Source organism: Taudactylus pleione, unplaced genomic scaffold (genome assembly GCF_031769625.1).
Source record: "Taudactylus pleione unplaced genomic scaffold, aTauple2 ptg000230l, whole genome shotgun sequence".
NCBI classification, from domain to species: Eukaryota; Metazoa; Chordata; class Amphibia; order Anura; family Myobatrachidae; genus Taudactylus; species Taudactylus pleione.
The window spans coordinates 8,459,938-8,476,551 of record NW_028284632.1 but is presented as its reverse complement, the minus strand read 5'-3'; the positions used below and the strand labels follow the sequence as shown (position 1 = coordinate 8,476,551).

Below are 16,614 nucleotides of genomic sequence, written 5' to 3'. Positions count from 1 at the left end.
TTCGCTCGTCGCGTCTCGCGCATGCGCACGACGGAGCTCCCTCTGTTGTGCGCATGCGCAGTGCACACCATCGACCCACTTGCGAGCGGACAGCCGCTCGCGAGTGGGTCTGAATCAGGCCCATTGTGCAAACTTACCCAGATCCTGTAGTGGGTTCATAGGTGCACCTGCAATCCTTGCTCCACGGTCCAGTGTGTGCGGGTATAGGGGTGGGTGGTGGTCTGGCTAAAGAGGCATTGTGTGCTGCAGGATAATTCCTTGTTTCCCAAATGGAATGTCCCATATAAATTAAATGCACAAATAATTCCTATTACTCAACCATCCACATTTGTAGTGATATTAGGTGTACACTATAAGGTTAATCTCTCTTAATATAATGCATAATTCTAGTTAAAGGGGCAGACGAAACGCATTGGGGACCTACCACCTACAGACTTTTTACCCCTGAACTTCTATATTTGGCACTACTGTATGTGTATACGTGATTATTGCCATTTTTATTATACCTGTACCACTTGTAGCACCTAGGTGTGTGGACAGGCAATAAATACAGTTTTATTCCCATACATCCACGTTCATAGTGTATATATGGTCTAGCCAGTCCACCACCCACCCCTATACCCGCACACACAGGACCGTGGAGCAAGGATTGCAGGTGCACCTGTGAACCCACTACAGGATCTGGGTAAGTTTGCACAATATACCTTGTATCACAGCACCATTGCATGCCTGCACCTGATGCTCCGGTCTCTCTCTTTTCCTCATATGGGTGACGTCCGAGGAGGTGAGTCATTAGACTGAAATATACCAGTGGATAAAGGGAATCATTTTGTTTGGAGTACCTCATCAGTGACTTTCATTAGAAGTACTGACAACTGGCTGTATAAGAACATCCTGCCTAAAGTTATTGCAAACCCAGGCCCCTTATATATTTCAAGGACATTAGACTTTATTATAAGAACGCCCACCCTACAGTTTATTAGGTGGATCACACCAGGACAATAGACTTTGTCATAAGAACGCCCACCCTACAATATAATAGGTGGATTACACCATGTCTTACATTCATCATTTAGCTTAATTTACATACATCCTAGTGTAAAAAAAACAATAATCAATTAATAGTATAAACACCTAGTCGTTTATTAGATCACAGCTTTATCTCGCAGCGCTAGCACCTCTGCTTGTTATTATTATTTATCTGTATGAGGTTGGGATACCTCTTTTGTGTATAGCAGCTAGAGGTAAAATTACAATCCTATAGCGCGGACCACTATAGAGAGCACATATGAAAACGCATACATATAAAATGGTTCCCACACATTATAGTTAATAACAAGAGTTATTAAAAGTATTGTTATCTAATAATTATGATGTGAGATGTACTTAAAAGAGATCTAAGTTTCAGAATACAGTGGACGTGTCATGTTTGGTATCATACTAAATCCCTGTTTATTTGCAGACATCCGTTTCTATCGGCAAAGAAGTCGCATCATGCGTCCGCTAGTTATGGATGATAGGGAGTTATTAAGTAGAATGTTATTACTTGAATGCAGTGTTGCAGCCAGTTTTAACCAGTTCTTCGGCGGGAAGCTACTCAGTGTGACCGTTGGAAGACTGAGCCATACCCCTGATGACACCGTATGAACTGACCAATGACCAGAAGCAAGAACCAATGAAAACTTGTCAATTTGTCCCTTTGTTAACTCTGAAACCTGTAAGGTATATAGGCTTGTGTCCTGACCCCAGTGTTCAGACATCTTCTTTGCGACCGCAGACATCAGGACTGAATGACTGCATACTGGGACCAGTGCGCACACGTATGTATCGGCTGTACTCATTGATTTATTTTATTGCTTTTACTTTAATTGTTAAACTTACATCGTATTACCCCTTTTTAATTAAATGACTTTTGTGCTTTGGAACCACACGATTAGTCTGGAAAGCAATTCATTCTAAAGCGACTTGCACCACAAATTAGCGACTGAGTGGCATTCATAGATGCCGCCACCTCTACCGCTCTAAATGACCCTATTTCTGCAGAAGAAATCACCACAGCCCTCAAAAAACAAAAATCTTAAAAGGCTCCCGGCCCCGATGGACTCCCAATGTCCTACTATAAAACTTTTCAAACCTCCCTAATACCCCACTTGACTGTGGTTTTCAATTCTATCTTGGAAGGCTCCTCATTCCACCCAGACACGACTAAAGCTACTATTACTGTCATCCCTAAGCCCGATAAGGATCCCCTCTTAGTGTCTAACTACCACCCCATTTCGCTACTCAATAATGACCTAAAACTTTTTGCTAAAGTAATCGCAAATAGACTGAATCCTCTCATTCCCTCACTAATCCACCCCGACCAGGTGGGCTTTGTCCCATCCAGACAAGCACTTGACAACACTAGACGTACAATCGATCTAGTTCACTATATCAATACTCATAAGCTCCCTTCTCTGGTGCTTGCTCTGGACGTGGAGAAAGCCTTCGATAGGGTTTCCTGGCCTTTCCTATTCCAGACTCTGCGCCAATTCGGGTTTCGGGGAAAGTTCCTACAAGCTAATCAAGCCCTATACTACAACCCATCCGCTGCTGTCTCAGCAGGAGGTTCGCTCTCCAACTCCTTTTCCATAACTAATGGGACCAGACAGGGATGCCCTTTGTCGCCCCTTATATTCGTCCTTGTTATTGAACCACTTGCCACACGTATACGGGTCAATCCCGACAAAAGTGGAGTTAAGGTCAAACACTCTCAATACAGCCTTTCCCTATTTGCAGACTTCATACTTTTCACGTTGACAAAACCACTCACATCTCTCCCAAATCTGTTTTGGGAACTTTCTATATATGGTACTTTATCTGGTTACAAAGTTAACCACACCAAATCCGAAGCTCTCCCTCTTCATTTACCTAGTAGTACGAGGTCACTCTTACAGTCAAACTTTAACTTTATTTGGAAAAGAAATTCCCTTAAATATCTGGGGGTACTCATTACCAAATCCTATGATACCCTTTATAAAACTAATTACCCTCCCCTCCTCAGATCGATCCAAAAATATCTGTAACAGTGGCAAATATATTTTCTCTCATGGGTGGGCCGAATCAACGCCGTAATAATGAACATTCTCCCCAAATTGCTATACCTCTTCCAAACACTCCCTATTCCTGTTCCTTCCCACACTCTCAATACCCTTCAAACCACATTCTGTAAATTTATTTGGAATTACCGAAAACCCCGGATCCATAGATATACTCGCCAAACCTTCTTGGGATGGAGGCTTGGGGTTGCCTATTCTATGCCGTTACTACAACGCTACCCAGCTGAGTCAGATGAACGCATGGCATTCACCTCGCCATACCAAGAGATGGGTCGATTTAGAAGGTGATCTAGTAGACTTACATTCAGTCTCTTATCTACCTTGGCTGCTCAGTAAACATAGACCTAGATCTGTTTTTCAAATACCCACTATAGCACTGACACTTAGTAATTGGGATTCACTCAATAAGAAACTAAATGTTTCTTCACACACTTCCCCGCTAACCCCCATTTGGATTAACCCTGCATTTCCTCCAGGTCTTTCTCAAGCAATGGCCGGTCTCTGGATCTCAGCAGGAATCACAAGGTTTCACCATGTAGTTGAAGCATCTTCCCCTAGGCCCTTCGCGGACCTCCAAGACAAGCATAGAATCCCCAATAAGCTTCATTATCAATACCTACAAATCCGTCATTTTGCCACCCCAACCCCGCCTGTCCATCCCTCTACCAACCCGACTCCCATAGAGAGACTATGCATCTACAGGCCTAATGACAAGGGAGCTATCTCGCACATATATCATTCCATACTAGCATTGGAGTCTCCCCCACTTGAAAAACACGAACAGGCTTGGGAACTGGATCTCGGCCTCTCCCTTTGGGAAGAAGCATGGGATGCTATACGTCTGACTATTTCAAGATGCTCTATCAGCAAGGCCATCCACGAGAATTCCTATAAGGTATATACTAGATCAGTGGTTCTTAAACTCGGTCCTCAGGACCCCACACAGGTCACGTTTTGCAGGTTACCCAGCAGGTGCACAGGTGTAGCCATTACTCACTGACACATTTTAAAAGAGCCACAGAAGGAGATAATTATTTTACCTGTGATTCTGTGAGGAGACCTGGAAAACATGCACTGTTTGGGGTCCTGAGGACTGAGTTTGAGAACCTATGTACTAGATGGTACCTGGTACCAGAACATCTTCATAAGATTTATCCTAGCTCCCCTAATTCCTGCTGGAGAGGTTGTACTCAATTGGGAAAATTTTTTCCATACCTGGTGGACCTGCCCGCTGGTTGTCCCATTTTGGAACATGGTCCGTACTCTACTATCCCAAATTATCACCATCCCGATTTACCCCACACCAGCTAATCTTCTACTCTGCGCTCCGATTAATTCCATCTCCAATACTTCCAATAAATTAGTTCTCCATATCTCCTGCGCAGCCAAATACCAAATTGCCTGCAACTGGAAAGTACCATGCACTCCCAGCCGTCAGGAGCTTCTGAATAGAATTTGGTTTATAGCAAAAATGGAATATATCACCAGTCTACAGATCAATAATGTCTGGAATTTGCACACCATTTGGGATCCCTGGTATGTCTTTCAAAATCACCTATTCCAGGCCTTGGTTAGCTCCACCCTGACTCTCCCCTCTACAACCATATATAATTATATTATCATTCTCCTTTCTCATCTGTCTTCTCCTCCCCTCCCCTTTTTTTAATTTTTTTATTTACCGTTTTCTCTCCTGACTCGCTCCCATCTAATCTTCCCTTCTCCCCTCTCACTTGCTGACCTCCTTTATTTCCATTTACTCCCTTTTCCTTCCCCTTTCTGAACTTCAAGCTCCAATTTTTGTTAGTCCCTTCTCCTGACTCACCATTCCCGCTCCGCAAATGATTATGGCACTTCAAGTAACCTTATCCCTCTTTTTATTTATTTTAAATTTTTTGTCTTTAGGTTCACATTACCTCTTCCAGCCGAGCTATTTTACTCTTATCTGACAACTGATTGTGCTTGTTTATTATTGATATGTCATATATGTCATATACTTATATTGTAGACTATGACAACTTTTTAATTCATTGTATTGCTAACTTTGTTTAATAAACGATTACAAAAAAAATAAAAAATGTTGCACCACCAAATTAATTCTGTGAGCAAAACATGGGATGTGTTCGAATTCGCCCACATGTAATACTCGCACAATATTGCTGGCTTTGTCAGAAATCACACATCCCGAGGAGAGTCCAAGTGGGGTAAGCCATTTTGCAATGATTTCCCTGGGTTTTTCTAAGAGGTCCTCAGCGTTATGTCTCTTAGTGAAACTGGTGATACACAGAGTAGCCTGCCTCTGAATGAGCTGGCATTTGTTAGATGCTGCTGCTGCTGCTGTTTGCACTGTTGGAGGCAATACACCTACCCAGTGCTGTGGCAAACGCAGGATTTCTAGAGGGCGGTTTCCAAATGCTTGATTTTAGAGCGAGTGTGGCCAGTTCATGAAGATGGCATAATTAGCACTTAACTTTAATATGCATCATACAAAGTGTATTGTGTGTCATAATTCCAGCAGATACAGGACCAGCAAGCACAGTAAGCCATTAGGTGCGGCAGTAGGTCCATCCCGGCTGAGCTGAATGTTTTTTTTTTAGATGTGGGCACCATTCCAAGAACATGCAGCACTTGTAAAATTCTATTATATTACTTTTTCTATTGTGGTAATGGTGTGGGCTCGGGAGGGGAGTTTCCAGGCAGACGGAACCCCCTCCCCTGCGTTTGCCTATGCAGTGGGCTGTCACAGTCATGTAATCTTTAGTTTGCTCTGTCCCACTTGTCCACATCTGTGGTTAAGTGGACAATGGGCACAACGGCATTTTGGAGGACATTAATAAGGTTTTTTTAATGTCCTTGTACAGATTGGGAATTGCTATTCTTGAGAAGTGGAATCTAGAAGGGACATGGTAGAGGGGATACAGAACCGCAATTAACTGTCTAAAACCCACCGCATTAATGGCAGATACTGGACGCACATCTAATACCAGCATAGCTGTTATGGCATCAATAATCCGTTGTGCAACTGGGTGTCTGCTGTCATACTTGCTCCCCAATGCAAAGGATTGTTTGACAGTCAATTGTTTGGTTAAACTACTAAAAGTAGTCTTCTTCCTGGTCCCCTTCTGGGATGAAGATCCACTCACAGCAACAGCACGCGTAGCACTCAAGGATCCTTCTGAGGAACCACGGATAGGAGAGGAGTCAGTCCTTATGAAATTGGATGCAGGACTACTTCCGATCACGAATGAGGATGTTGATGTTGTTGTTAGGTTTTTTGTAGCCATAGTTTCTGAATTTGAAAATACCCTTTTCAATTTGATGAATGCGCTTCCTAGATGGTTAAGGTCCTCTACTCTCTGTTACTTGGCAACGGGTACAGATGGCTTGGCAAAGGTTGTCTGGATTTGGGTGGAAATAATTCCACACGTGAGAAGTGGATTTTTTGGTATTTTGCCCAGGCATGGCAACAATGGGATTTTTCCCACCATGAGCAACAACTGTTGCCTGATTTACAGTTTTACTCAAACATCCTTGGCATCAACATCCTCATCATCCTTGTTGTTATCACCAACTACATAAATATCCTCCTCATCCTCCTGGTGCAATTCCACAGAAGCATCCTCGATTTCTACGTCAGCATGTTGACTTCTGCTGCTCATCCCCACATTTGCAGAGGGCACACAAATGGTGAAAGGAGGATCCTCTTCAAGTACAGTATAGAAAGGTCAGGCTCACACATGGCAACTGCGGACACACTTGGACTCTCCTCTGGGATCTGTGACTTTCTGGTGCACACAGTTGGTCCCGGTGTTTACTCGTTCTAACAATTTAATTTTTTTTATGGCTCTCCTATAAGCGGAAGAGCTTAAATCATCACAACTAGAACCACCAGTCATAAATAAAGGCCAAGGCCTTATCCTTTCCTTGCCACTTCGTGTAGTGAATGGCATATTGCCAATTTTTGGTTTCTCTAAAGCTGACTTGGCTTTAGATTTTTTTTATTTAACAGGGTAAAAGTTGATTTTACATTGCCTGAATTAAGCCCTGGGGCATCGGCCTTCATAGATGACGTTGACGGCCTTGCATCGTCATCATGACTGCTGCCGGCAGCTACAAGACTGGTATGTGGTTCCTGCTCTCCTAAGTGCAGCTAAAGCACGCGCACACACAGGGAAAAAAACACTTTGATTAATTTTTTTTTTTTACACTGGGGGGGAGTGCACCCCTGAACGAGGCAGCAGCTCCTTGATAAACAACACAGGCAGCACCCGTGTGCAGCTACGTTGCTAAGTGTGGCTAACGCGCACACACACACAGAAAAAAAAAGACTTTTATTAATTTATTTATTTTTTTACACTGGGGGAAAGAGCACCCCTGAACGAGGCAGCAGCCCCTTGATAAATGACACAGGCAGCACCCCTTCGCAGCTACTTTGCTGGAAGAGTACCCCTGAACGAGGCAGCAGCCCCTTTATAAATGACACAGGCAGCACCCCTTCGCAGCTACTTTGCTGGAAGAGTACCCCTGAACGAGGCAGCAGCCCCTTTATAAATGACACAAGCAGCACCCCTTCGCAGCTATGTTGCTGATAAGTGTGGCTAAAGCACACACACAGAATTTTTTTTTAAAGGCACTTGGGGGGGAGAGCACCCCTGAACGAGGCAGCAGCCCCTTGATAAACGACACAGGCAGCACCCCTGCGCAACTACGTTGCTGATAAGTGTAGCTAATGTGCACACACAGAAAAAAACCCACTTTTATAAATTTTTTGGGGGGCCCTTAGGGGGGGGAGAGCACCCCTGAATGAGGCAACTGCCCTTGATAAACGACACAGGCAGCACCCCTGTGCAACTACGTTGCTGATAAGTGTGGCTAACATGCGCACACACAGAAAAAAAGATTGTATTTATATTTTTTGGCACTTGGGGGGGAGAGCACCCCTGAACAAGGCAGAAGTGTGGCTAATACGCGCACACACACTGGGGTTGATTGAGCACCCTTAATGGACAGAGCACCCCCTGGAAAACACAGCAGGACCCCTTTATGGACTGAAGTGACACAGGAGGCACTGAAGCCCCCCTCTTCTGTCTGCAGCACAGCTCCTATAGAGTATAGACAACACAGCCCTTATGGACAACAGCCAGCCCCTATGTACAAGAGCCAGCCCCTATGACAAGAGCCAGCCCCTATAGACAGCAGCCAGCCCCTATGGACAGCAGCCAGCCAGCCCTTATGGACAAGAGCCAGTCCCTATAGACAACAGTAGCCAGCCCCTATGCACAGCAACAGAACAGCCCCTCCCTTGCATCCTCTTCACTCTCCACAGCCGGAATGAAAATGGCGGCGAGCGGGAACCTTTATGCAACCCAACACCCGCGAGAATCCGACAGCGGGATGATGACGCTTTGCCTCACTTCGAGATCCAAGTCAGGCGGGAAAACCCGAGCCGGTCTTGGATCTGACTCAGATCTGCAAAATTCGGGTGGGTTCGGTTCACTGACAACCGAACCCGCTCATCTCTATAAATTACCCGCTAACGCATGTTAACCCATGGAATCTGGGATAAATTCCGGGAGCTATGGGTTAACACGTTTGTTGCACCCGCGATCAGGGTATTTAACGCAGATTTCTGTTTGAGCCTCCACAGACTCTAACTGCAGCCCGTAGGGTTGATCGCGGGCTATAACTGAATAGCCCCGGCAGATCAATTAGCCTGCGGTAATTAACCGCAGCTAATTGAATCTGGCCCTTAGTCAACTTGGGGGCAGGTATGCAATTTGTGTGCTGTGAGGAGGGAGTTCATTTGTCCTTTTATGTTTTGTATTCATTTTTGTTTTTTTGTTTGGCTGCACTATATCGGGATACGTTTAGGAAGCCGGCGGCCGCAATACCGAATGCCGGCTTCCTGAATCCTCTATCCCGCCTAGGGTTAAATGACAGACGCCTGTCATTTTCCTGACTCTGGGAGACAGGTGCCCGGCATCCCGATCGAAGGGATGCTGGGCACCGCGAGCGGACAGCCGCGGGGGGGAGGGTTAGGTTTAGGGCACCTGGGGGGGACAGGGTTAGGCACCCCACCGGGAGGGTTAGGCTAGGAGGAGGTTAGTGTGCTGGAGGGAATATCCCTTTTTTTTTTTCTCTGGCCCAGTGTAAACCCCACCCTTTACAAGCACCTGGGCAATATCATTAAGCTGATTTGAGTGACCACCGTACTTTCTATTTGTACTTCTGAGAGGCATGAAGGGAGCCAGCATTGGGAGGATGTGCTGGTCCTTATAATGCCATTTGAGGTTTCTGGGGTACCTCCTCAGTGTCAGCTCTCGGCTTATACATGTGCTGTTATCATGCAGTACATTAATTGTAATTATATGACCCAGAGTGGGTGCTACTGTTTGATAGCAATAATTATTTTGGGGTGAGCGTTTGGGCGTGGGGCCCCCAGGGTTATTCTGGCTGGGCCTTTTTCAGGGCATCACCACTTAATTCACATACTTTTTCATCACTTTTCTATTTGTTTGTTTATTATCTATGTAATTTTAATTCTTTCTTATTATATTAACACTCATTGATTTATCTTTTACACATCTATACTTTACACTTCACTATCACCTTTCTTCCATTTTCGTGTGATGCCCTGAGGATGGTCCTTGGCTGGATTCTTTTTGGGTGTCTTGTGCCTCGGACGTGAACCCCTTAATGTTAGGTACGCCGGTATAGAGGAGCCTTGACGTTGGCCCGGCGCTTAATCATATATTTGCAAATGTATGTAACTAATACCTCTGAATTTCTACTATCATGTAGGATTCAAGTGTTTTTGCTAATATTGCTGCAGTGTGCTGGAGGGAATATCCCTTTTTTTTCTTTCTCTGGCTCAGTGTAAACCCCGCCCTTTACAAGCACCTGGGCAATATCAGTAAGCTGATTTGAGTGACCACCATACTTTCTATTTGTACATTGCATTCTTGCAAATTGAAAACGGCGATACTTTTCCGCCTGGCGAAATGACATCATCGGCGAAACTTTTTCGCCTATTCTGGCTTTTCGCTCCAAATTGAATACAGGCCTAGGAGTGTTAGCAAGAGGGAACAAAGTGTATTTATGTATTTTTTTGCTTGCTACTACAATCAATTTGCCCTCTGGGTATGTGATGACGTCAGTAGGTGAGAAGGGAACTATGTTGTGTATTAATATGGCAACTCCTCTGAACTTGCCTGATGTGAAAAAGTTTGAGGCAATTATTTAACCTTTAGTTGTGCTTGCAATGAAGTGTGTTTCTTGTGCGTTCTATCGCTTGTGCATGCTGAGGTCTATGTCTGGGTTGGCAGAGGCAGGGGCTGATTAAGAGTCTAATGGACAAAGGCCCTCATTCAGAGCCGTACGCTCTGAGCAGAGCGCACGCTCTGAATGAGGGCCGGCCTCCATAACTATGGAGCGTCCTCCTGGACGCTCGTATAGCTGTGGGTCACCACCCACAGCCTATACGAGCGTGCAGTTTGATGGCCGCGATGGTCTTGACCATCGCGACCATCGAAACTGCGAGCCGGAGCCTGCGGTTGAGGTTTTCAACCGCAAGCCCCGGAGTGATTTTGGCTCTATCAGAGCCAAAATCACTCCCACTGACATCACTAGTGATGTCAGTGGGCCGGCTTCTGACGGTAGGCGTTCCCGTGGGAAAGCCCCCGTCAGGGAGGCACACCCCCGGCACGCCCACCAAAGGGGGCGTGCTGTCAATCAACATCGACAGCACGCCCCCTTTGATCAGACACAACGAGCGAAGGAAAGTCCTTCGCTCGTCGCGTCTGGCGCATGCGCACGACGGAGCTCCCGCCGTCGTGCGCATGCGCAGAGCACACCATCGACCCACTTGCGAGCGGACAGCCGCTTGCGAGTGGGTCTGAATCAGGCCCAAAGAACCTTAACCCATCATGAATGAAGGTCTGCAGTGCACAGGGGTCCATTAGTAAAGGGGTTCCACACCTTGATATATGGGCCCACAGAGTTGTACAGCCATGCTTAAGTGCCTTTATTATTTATTATTCTGTTACAGTTTCTGCCTTTCCCTTCAGTTACTTACCTCCTATTTCTCTGTCTTCCATGTAGGTCAGCTTAACCTCCTTGAGCACATATGGGGCTTCTAATATACTGTAGCAGCACGTCAGGCTGTTAAGGGACTCTTGATTGAGTATTTTGATAGACTGTCAATAGGCTGACACCAAATGGTTGACATGCAATAGATTGACAGTCAAACGGTCAACACGGTTAAAAGGTGGACACAATGAGGGATGACTTTTATAACCCTAAACCTCACCCAACCCCCCCCATGCCTAATCCTCCCTCTAGTGCCGAACCCTAACTGTCCCCTTACGCAGCCTAACCCTAACACCCCCCCCCCAAGTGCTTGACCCTAAACCTACAAATCATGAAAAACCATGTGTCAACATTTTCTGCATCAATCTTTAGTATGAGGTGGAGACATAGGGGAGATTTTATTTATTATTAGTTATTAACAGTTTCTTATATAGAGCAGTATATTCCGTTGCGCTTTACAATTTGAAACAACATTAATAGAACAAAACTGGGTTGTAAGAGACAATAATACTGCTTTTACACCTAATTCCTGGGTCTTACCCGAGATTTGGAACACAGTTCCAACACGGGTCAGACCCAGGACAGACCTTTTCTACTGCGGCGCCGAACCTGATTATTCCCGGATCAGCACCGTTCACACAGCACACGGGTGCAGTGGAACACTTCTCCCGGCGCTTGGAGACAGTGGTGGAACTCCTGGAGACAATGGAGTCATTTGCCGCCGGGCTCCAGCCCTTAAGGGGGCACCTGGCTCCATTGTTCCCCGGGCCGTTCTGGGCACTGCTATGGAGATGGAGCGCCGCTCCACCACCAGCGGCATCAATACGGGAGGTGCGGTCGCACCCCCTATTTGCCGGGAGCCCGCTGAGTGTGTTACCAGTGGGCATTACTGGCGGCTTTCAGCTGCGAGCTGAAATGGACCGCTGGCAGCTGATCAAGCCTTACAGGAGCAACAATTGAATAGCTCCGTCAGGCGCGAAGGGGGCTGGAAACAATTGAATTCCGCCCTAAGAAGCCATTTTGAAGGGGTAAAAGAAATCCCTGTGTTTGAGAACATAGATTCCAACGTGTAAAAATGTTAAATATGTTGCTGCTGAGTAGGTACGTGCAGACAGGTCATGGACACGGTAGATTAAACAGAATCTAGTGCAGGACTGGCCAACTTGTGGCTCTCCAGCTGTTGCGAAAATACAAGTCACACCATGCCTTGCTACAGTTTTGCTATTAGGGTATGCTAAAACTTGTAGTTTCACAACAGCTGGAGAGCCACAGGTTGGCCAGGCTTGATCTAGTGCATTACCATCAGGGCCGGCTCAAGGCATGTTCGCACCACCCCATAGAGGGCACAACCCTCCCAACCACTCCCGATTTCAGCTGGACAGTCCCGTTTTTCGGTCACTGCCCTGCTGTTCCACCTGCGGGATGAAGTGTCCCACGGGCGGTCGGGAGGTTGGGCACCACCACCATGGCAGCTGTGAGGAGGTGACGGCCTCAGAGAAGAGGAATGGATGCCTATGGTAATTAGGCCACGCCCCCATTTTTGGCTCCGCGCGCAGGTAACGGCCACATGAGTCCCATCCTGCACAGGGCGTGGTTCCCCCTGGAGCCGGCCCTGATTACCATCTAGCAAATAATGCAGCACTGTAATCATGTTCACAATTGCAAATAATCTTCATTCCTAAATACAGGCCAGGAAATAAGGATAGAGAGAATATCTGGTATAGACAATGACAATGCTTTGCTGGTCAACATTTGAAAAAAAGAAATTTTCCGAGAACAAATATTTGAAGCCCGGGATTGTCCTATGGAATGTAGGGCAGTCTGCGGCTATTCTCTGATGTCTAGCCCTTGGCTCTTACACCTCCTCTTTCTTTGTCCCCACTTTGGCTGGTGGCACTGCTGGGACTTGTAGTTAGCTCCAGACTAGAAAGCCACAGGTTGTCTAGATATGGCTCCATGTACATAGTAATGCAGTGTTTAAAACAGTCTAATTAAGTCAGTCTCACTGACAGAATGGTGTCTCTCACTACTATGAGTCTCTTTCCAGCAGGAAGGCCCTCCCCCCCATCCTCCCTGGACAGTACTGTAACATTGTGGGGGGTAGTGTCTGTTCTTGGAACAGCAGCACTCACAGTCGGGCCGGGCAGGCAGTTTCAAGTCTCCCCACGTTAAGCAACCAATCAGAGCACCCTGGGCCTCAGCCAATTTAAAGAGACAGGAAGCTCCAGTTTGCTTCACTTAAAGGGGCAGTACTATAGCACAAGTAGCAGGAGACAGGGGGAGCGGTGCCTCAGAGGAGGAGAAATGAGTGACCACATACTAGTTCTTAGTAACCCCAAGAGGCAGATCTGTACTATAGTCAATAATCATGAACAAATAATATCTGGGCTTCTGTTTGAATCCCAGATTAGAGGGTGAGTGATCTCTGTATATGTAGAGAGCTGCCAGACACAAGTAACTATTGTGATCAGTCATGTAGCAGGCATCTCTTCCATAGCCACCCTGCAGTATTAGATCAGTGATTAACCCTCCCTGCACTTTCATGCAAAGCTTTAAGGCTTCATGCATATAGGGGCTAAATAGATAGAACATATATATTTATATAACACGTTCTGTATGACACAGAATAATGTAAAAATGAAACCCAATCAGTGCTGTGTATACACAATGTGCACAGTCACATACTACAATAGGAAACACAGAATGGGTGATTGACATTATTGTATGGCACCATTTATTGTGTCCATGATCTGTCCAATAAAGACAGCACAGAGATGTGTAATAAATTACATAATGCCTGGCACACAGCAGCACACAATGGGTGACGGTATACACAGCAGAGATGTGTGATACATGGGCGACGCACACGGTATACACAGCAGAGATGTGTAATACATGGCACACAATGGGCGACACATGGTATACACAGAAGATGTGTAATTCATGGCACACAATGGGTGACAAACGACATACACAGCAGAGATGTGTAATACATGGCACACAATGGGTGACACATGGTATACACAGAAGAGATGTGTAATACATGGCACACAATGGGTGACACATGGTATACACAGCAGAGATGTGTAATACATGGCACACAATGGGTGACACACGGTATACACAGTAGCACACAATGGGTGACATGGTATATACAGCAGCACACAATGGGTGACACACGGTATACACAGCAGAGATGTGTAATACATGGCACACAATGGGTGACACACGGTATACACAGCAGAGATGTATAATACATGGCACACAATGGGTGACACAGTATACACAGCAGAGATGTATAATACATGGCACACAATGGGTGACACAGTATACACAGCAGAGATGTATAGTACATGGCACAAAATGGGTGACAGTATACACAGCAGAGATGTATAATACATGGCACACAATGGGTGACACACTGTATACACAGCAGAGATATGTAGTACATGTCACACAATGGGTGACACACGGTATACACAGCAGCACACAATGGGTGACACGGTATACGCAGCAGAGATGTGCAATACATGACACATGGTATACACAGCAGAGATGTGCAATACATGACACATGGTATACACAGCAGAGATGTGTAGTACATGGCACACAATGGGCGACACACAGTACACACAGCAGAGATGTGTAGTACATGGCACACAATGAGTGATATGCATTATAAACAGCACAGAGATGTGTAATACATGTCACACAGCAGCACACAATGGGTAGCACGGTATACACAGCATAGATGTGCAGTACATGCACCACACACACACAGTATATACAGCACAGAGATGTGTAGTACATGGCACACAGCAGCACACAATCGGTGACACAGTATATTCAGCATAGATGTGTTATACATAGCACACAATTACACACACAGCACAGAGATGTGTAGTACATGGCACACAGCAGCACACAATGGGTGACACACACACAGTATATACACAGCAGACAGCCACACAGTGACTCCCCCTCCCATTGGCCGGCCGGGTGGGTGAGGGGCAGCGGAAGGTCCGGACTCCTCCTCCTCCAGGACACGTTCCCAGCACATACACACAGCAGTAGCAGCAGCAGACTGGGTACTGGGAGACATGGCTCAGGCCCCGGACACACGTTAGAGACAGCAGCAGCGGGAGATGGGGCCGGCAGCACAGCGCTCAGTGTGAGGAGGACCCAGCAGCACTGACCCGTCACCGCTCCCCGCACACTCTGCACCCAGCCTCACCGCCCGGGGACACAGCGCAGACGCCGTCAGCCCTCCGCAGCACGGATCGAGGGCTCCGCTTCCCCGGACTGGGAGTCGCTGGCCCCTGTAGGCCGCCCGTTCGTCATGTTCGCGAAGGGGAAAGGCTCAGCGGTGCCGTCAGACGGGCAGGCACGGGAGAAGTAAGCGGGGCCTGGGCTGGGGATGTAGGAGAGGAGTTATGTCTGTGTTCCGCTCTCTTCTGGCTGTCTCTTTGTGGTGTCACCTCATCCCCCCCCTCCCCTGATCTCTGGTGTCTCCCTATCTCCCCTTCCTGATCTCTGGTTTCTCAATATCATCCCCCCCGATCTCTGGCGTCTCCCTATGTCCCCCCCCCCCCCCCCCAACACTGATCTCTGGTGTCTCCCTATGTTCTCCCAACACTGATCTCTGGTGTCTCCCTATGTCCCCCCCCCCAACACTGATCTCTGGTGTCTCCCTATGCCCCCCCCCCAACACTGATCTCTGGTGTCTCCCTATGCCCCCCCCCCCCAACACTGATCTCTGGTGTCTCCCTATGCCCCCCCCCCCCAACACTGATCTCTGGTGTCTCCCTATGCCCCCCCCCCCCAACACTGATCTCTGGTGTCTCCCTATGCCCCCCCCCCCCAACACTGATCTCTGGTGTCTCCCTATGCCCCCCCCCCCAACACTGATCTCTGGTGTCTCCCTATGCCCCCCCCCAACACTGATCTCTGGTGTCTCCCTATGCCCCCCCCCCCCAACACTGATCTCTGGTGTCTCCCTATGCCCCCCCCCCCCCAACACTGATCTCTGGTGTCTCCCTATGCCCCCCCCCCCCAACACTGATCTCTGGTGTCTCCCTATGCCCCCCCCCCCCCCAACACTGATCTCTGGTGTCTCCCTATGCCCCCCCCCCAACACTGATCTCTGGTGTCTCCCTATGCCCCCCCCCCAACACTGATCTCTGGTGTCTCCCTATGCCCCCCCCCCAACACTGATCTCTGGTGTCTCCCTATGCCCCCCCCAACACTGATCTCTGGTGTCTCCCTATGTTGCGCCCAACACTGATCTCTGGTGTCTCCCTATGTTGCGCCCAACACTGATCTCTGGTGTCTCCCTATGTTGCCCCCAACACTGATCTCTGGTGTCTCCCTATGTTGCCCCCCCCCAACACTGATCTCTGGTGTCTCCCTATGTTGCCCCCCCCCCAACACT

General features: G+C 47.3%; 1 protein-coding gene across 4 annotated transcripts in view; it reads left to right on the top strand.

Moving 5' to 3' along the window:
- The first annotated feature begins 15,182 nt into the window (after positions 1 to 15,182).
- SSBP3 (single stranded DNA binding protein 3) overlaps positions 15,183 to 16,614 on the top strand; it is a 48,276-nt gene continuing 46,844 nt past the window's right edge. For all 4 annotated transcript variants that reach the window (XM_088479326.1, XM_088479324.1, XM_088479325.1 and 1 more), the window contains exon 1: positions 15,183 to 15,578. In XM_088479326.1, coding sequence (XP_088335452.1) covers positions 15,523 to 15,578 — 56 coding nt within the window. In that variant the 5' untranslated portion in view covers positions 15,183 to 15,522. The remainder of the gene's footprint in view (positions 15,579 to 16,614) is intronic.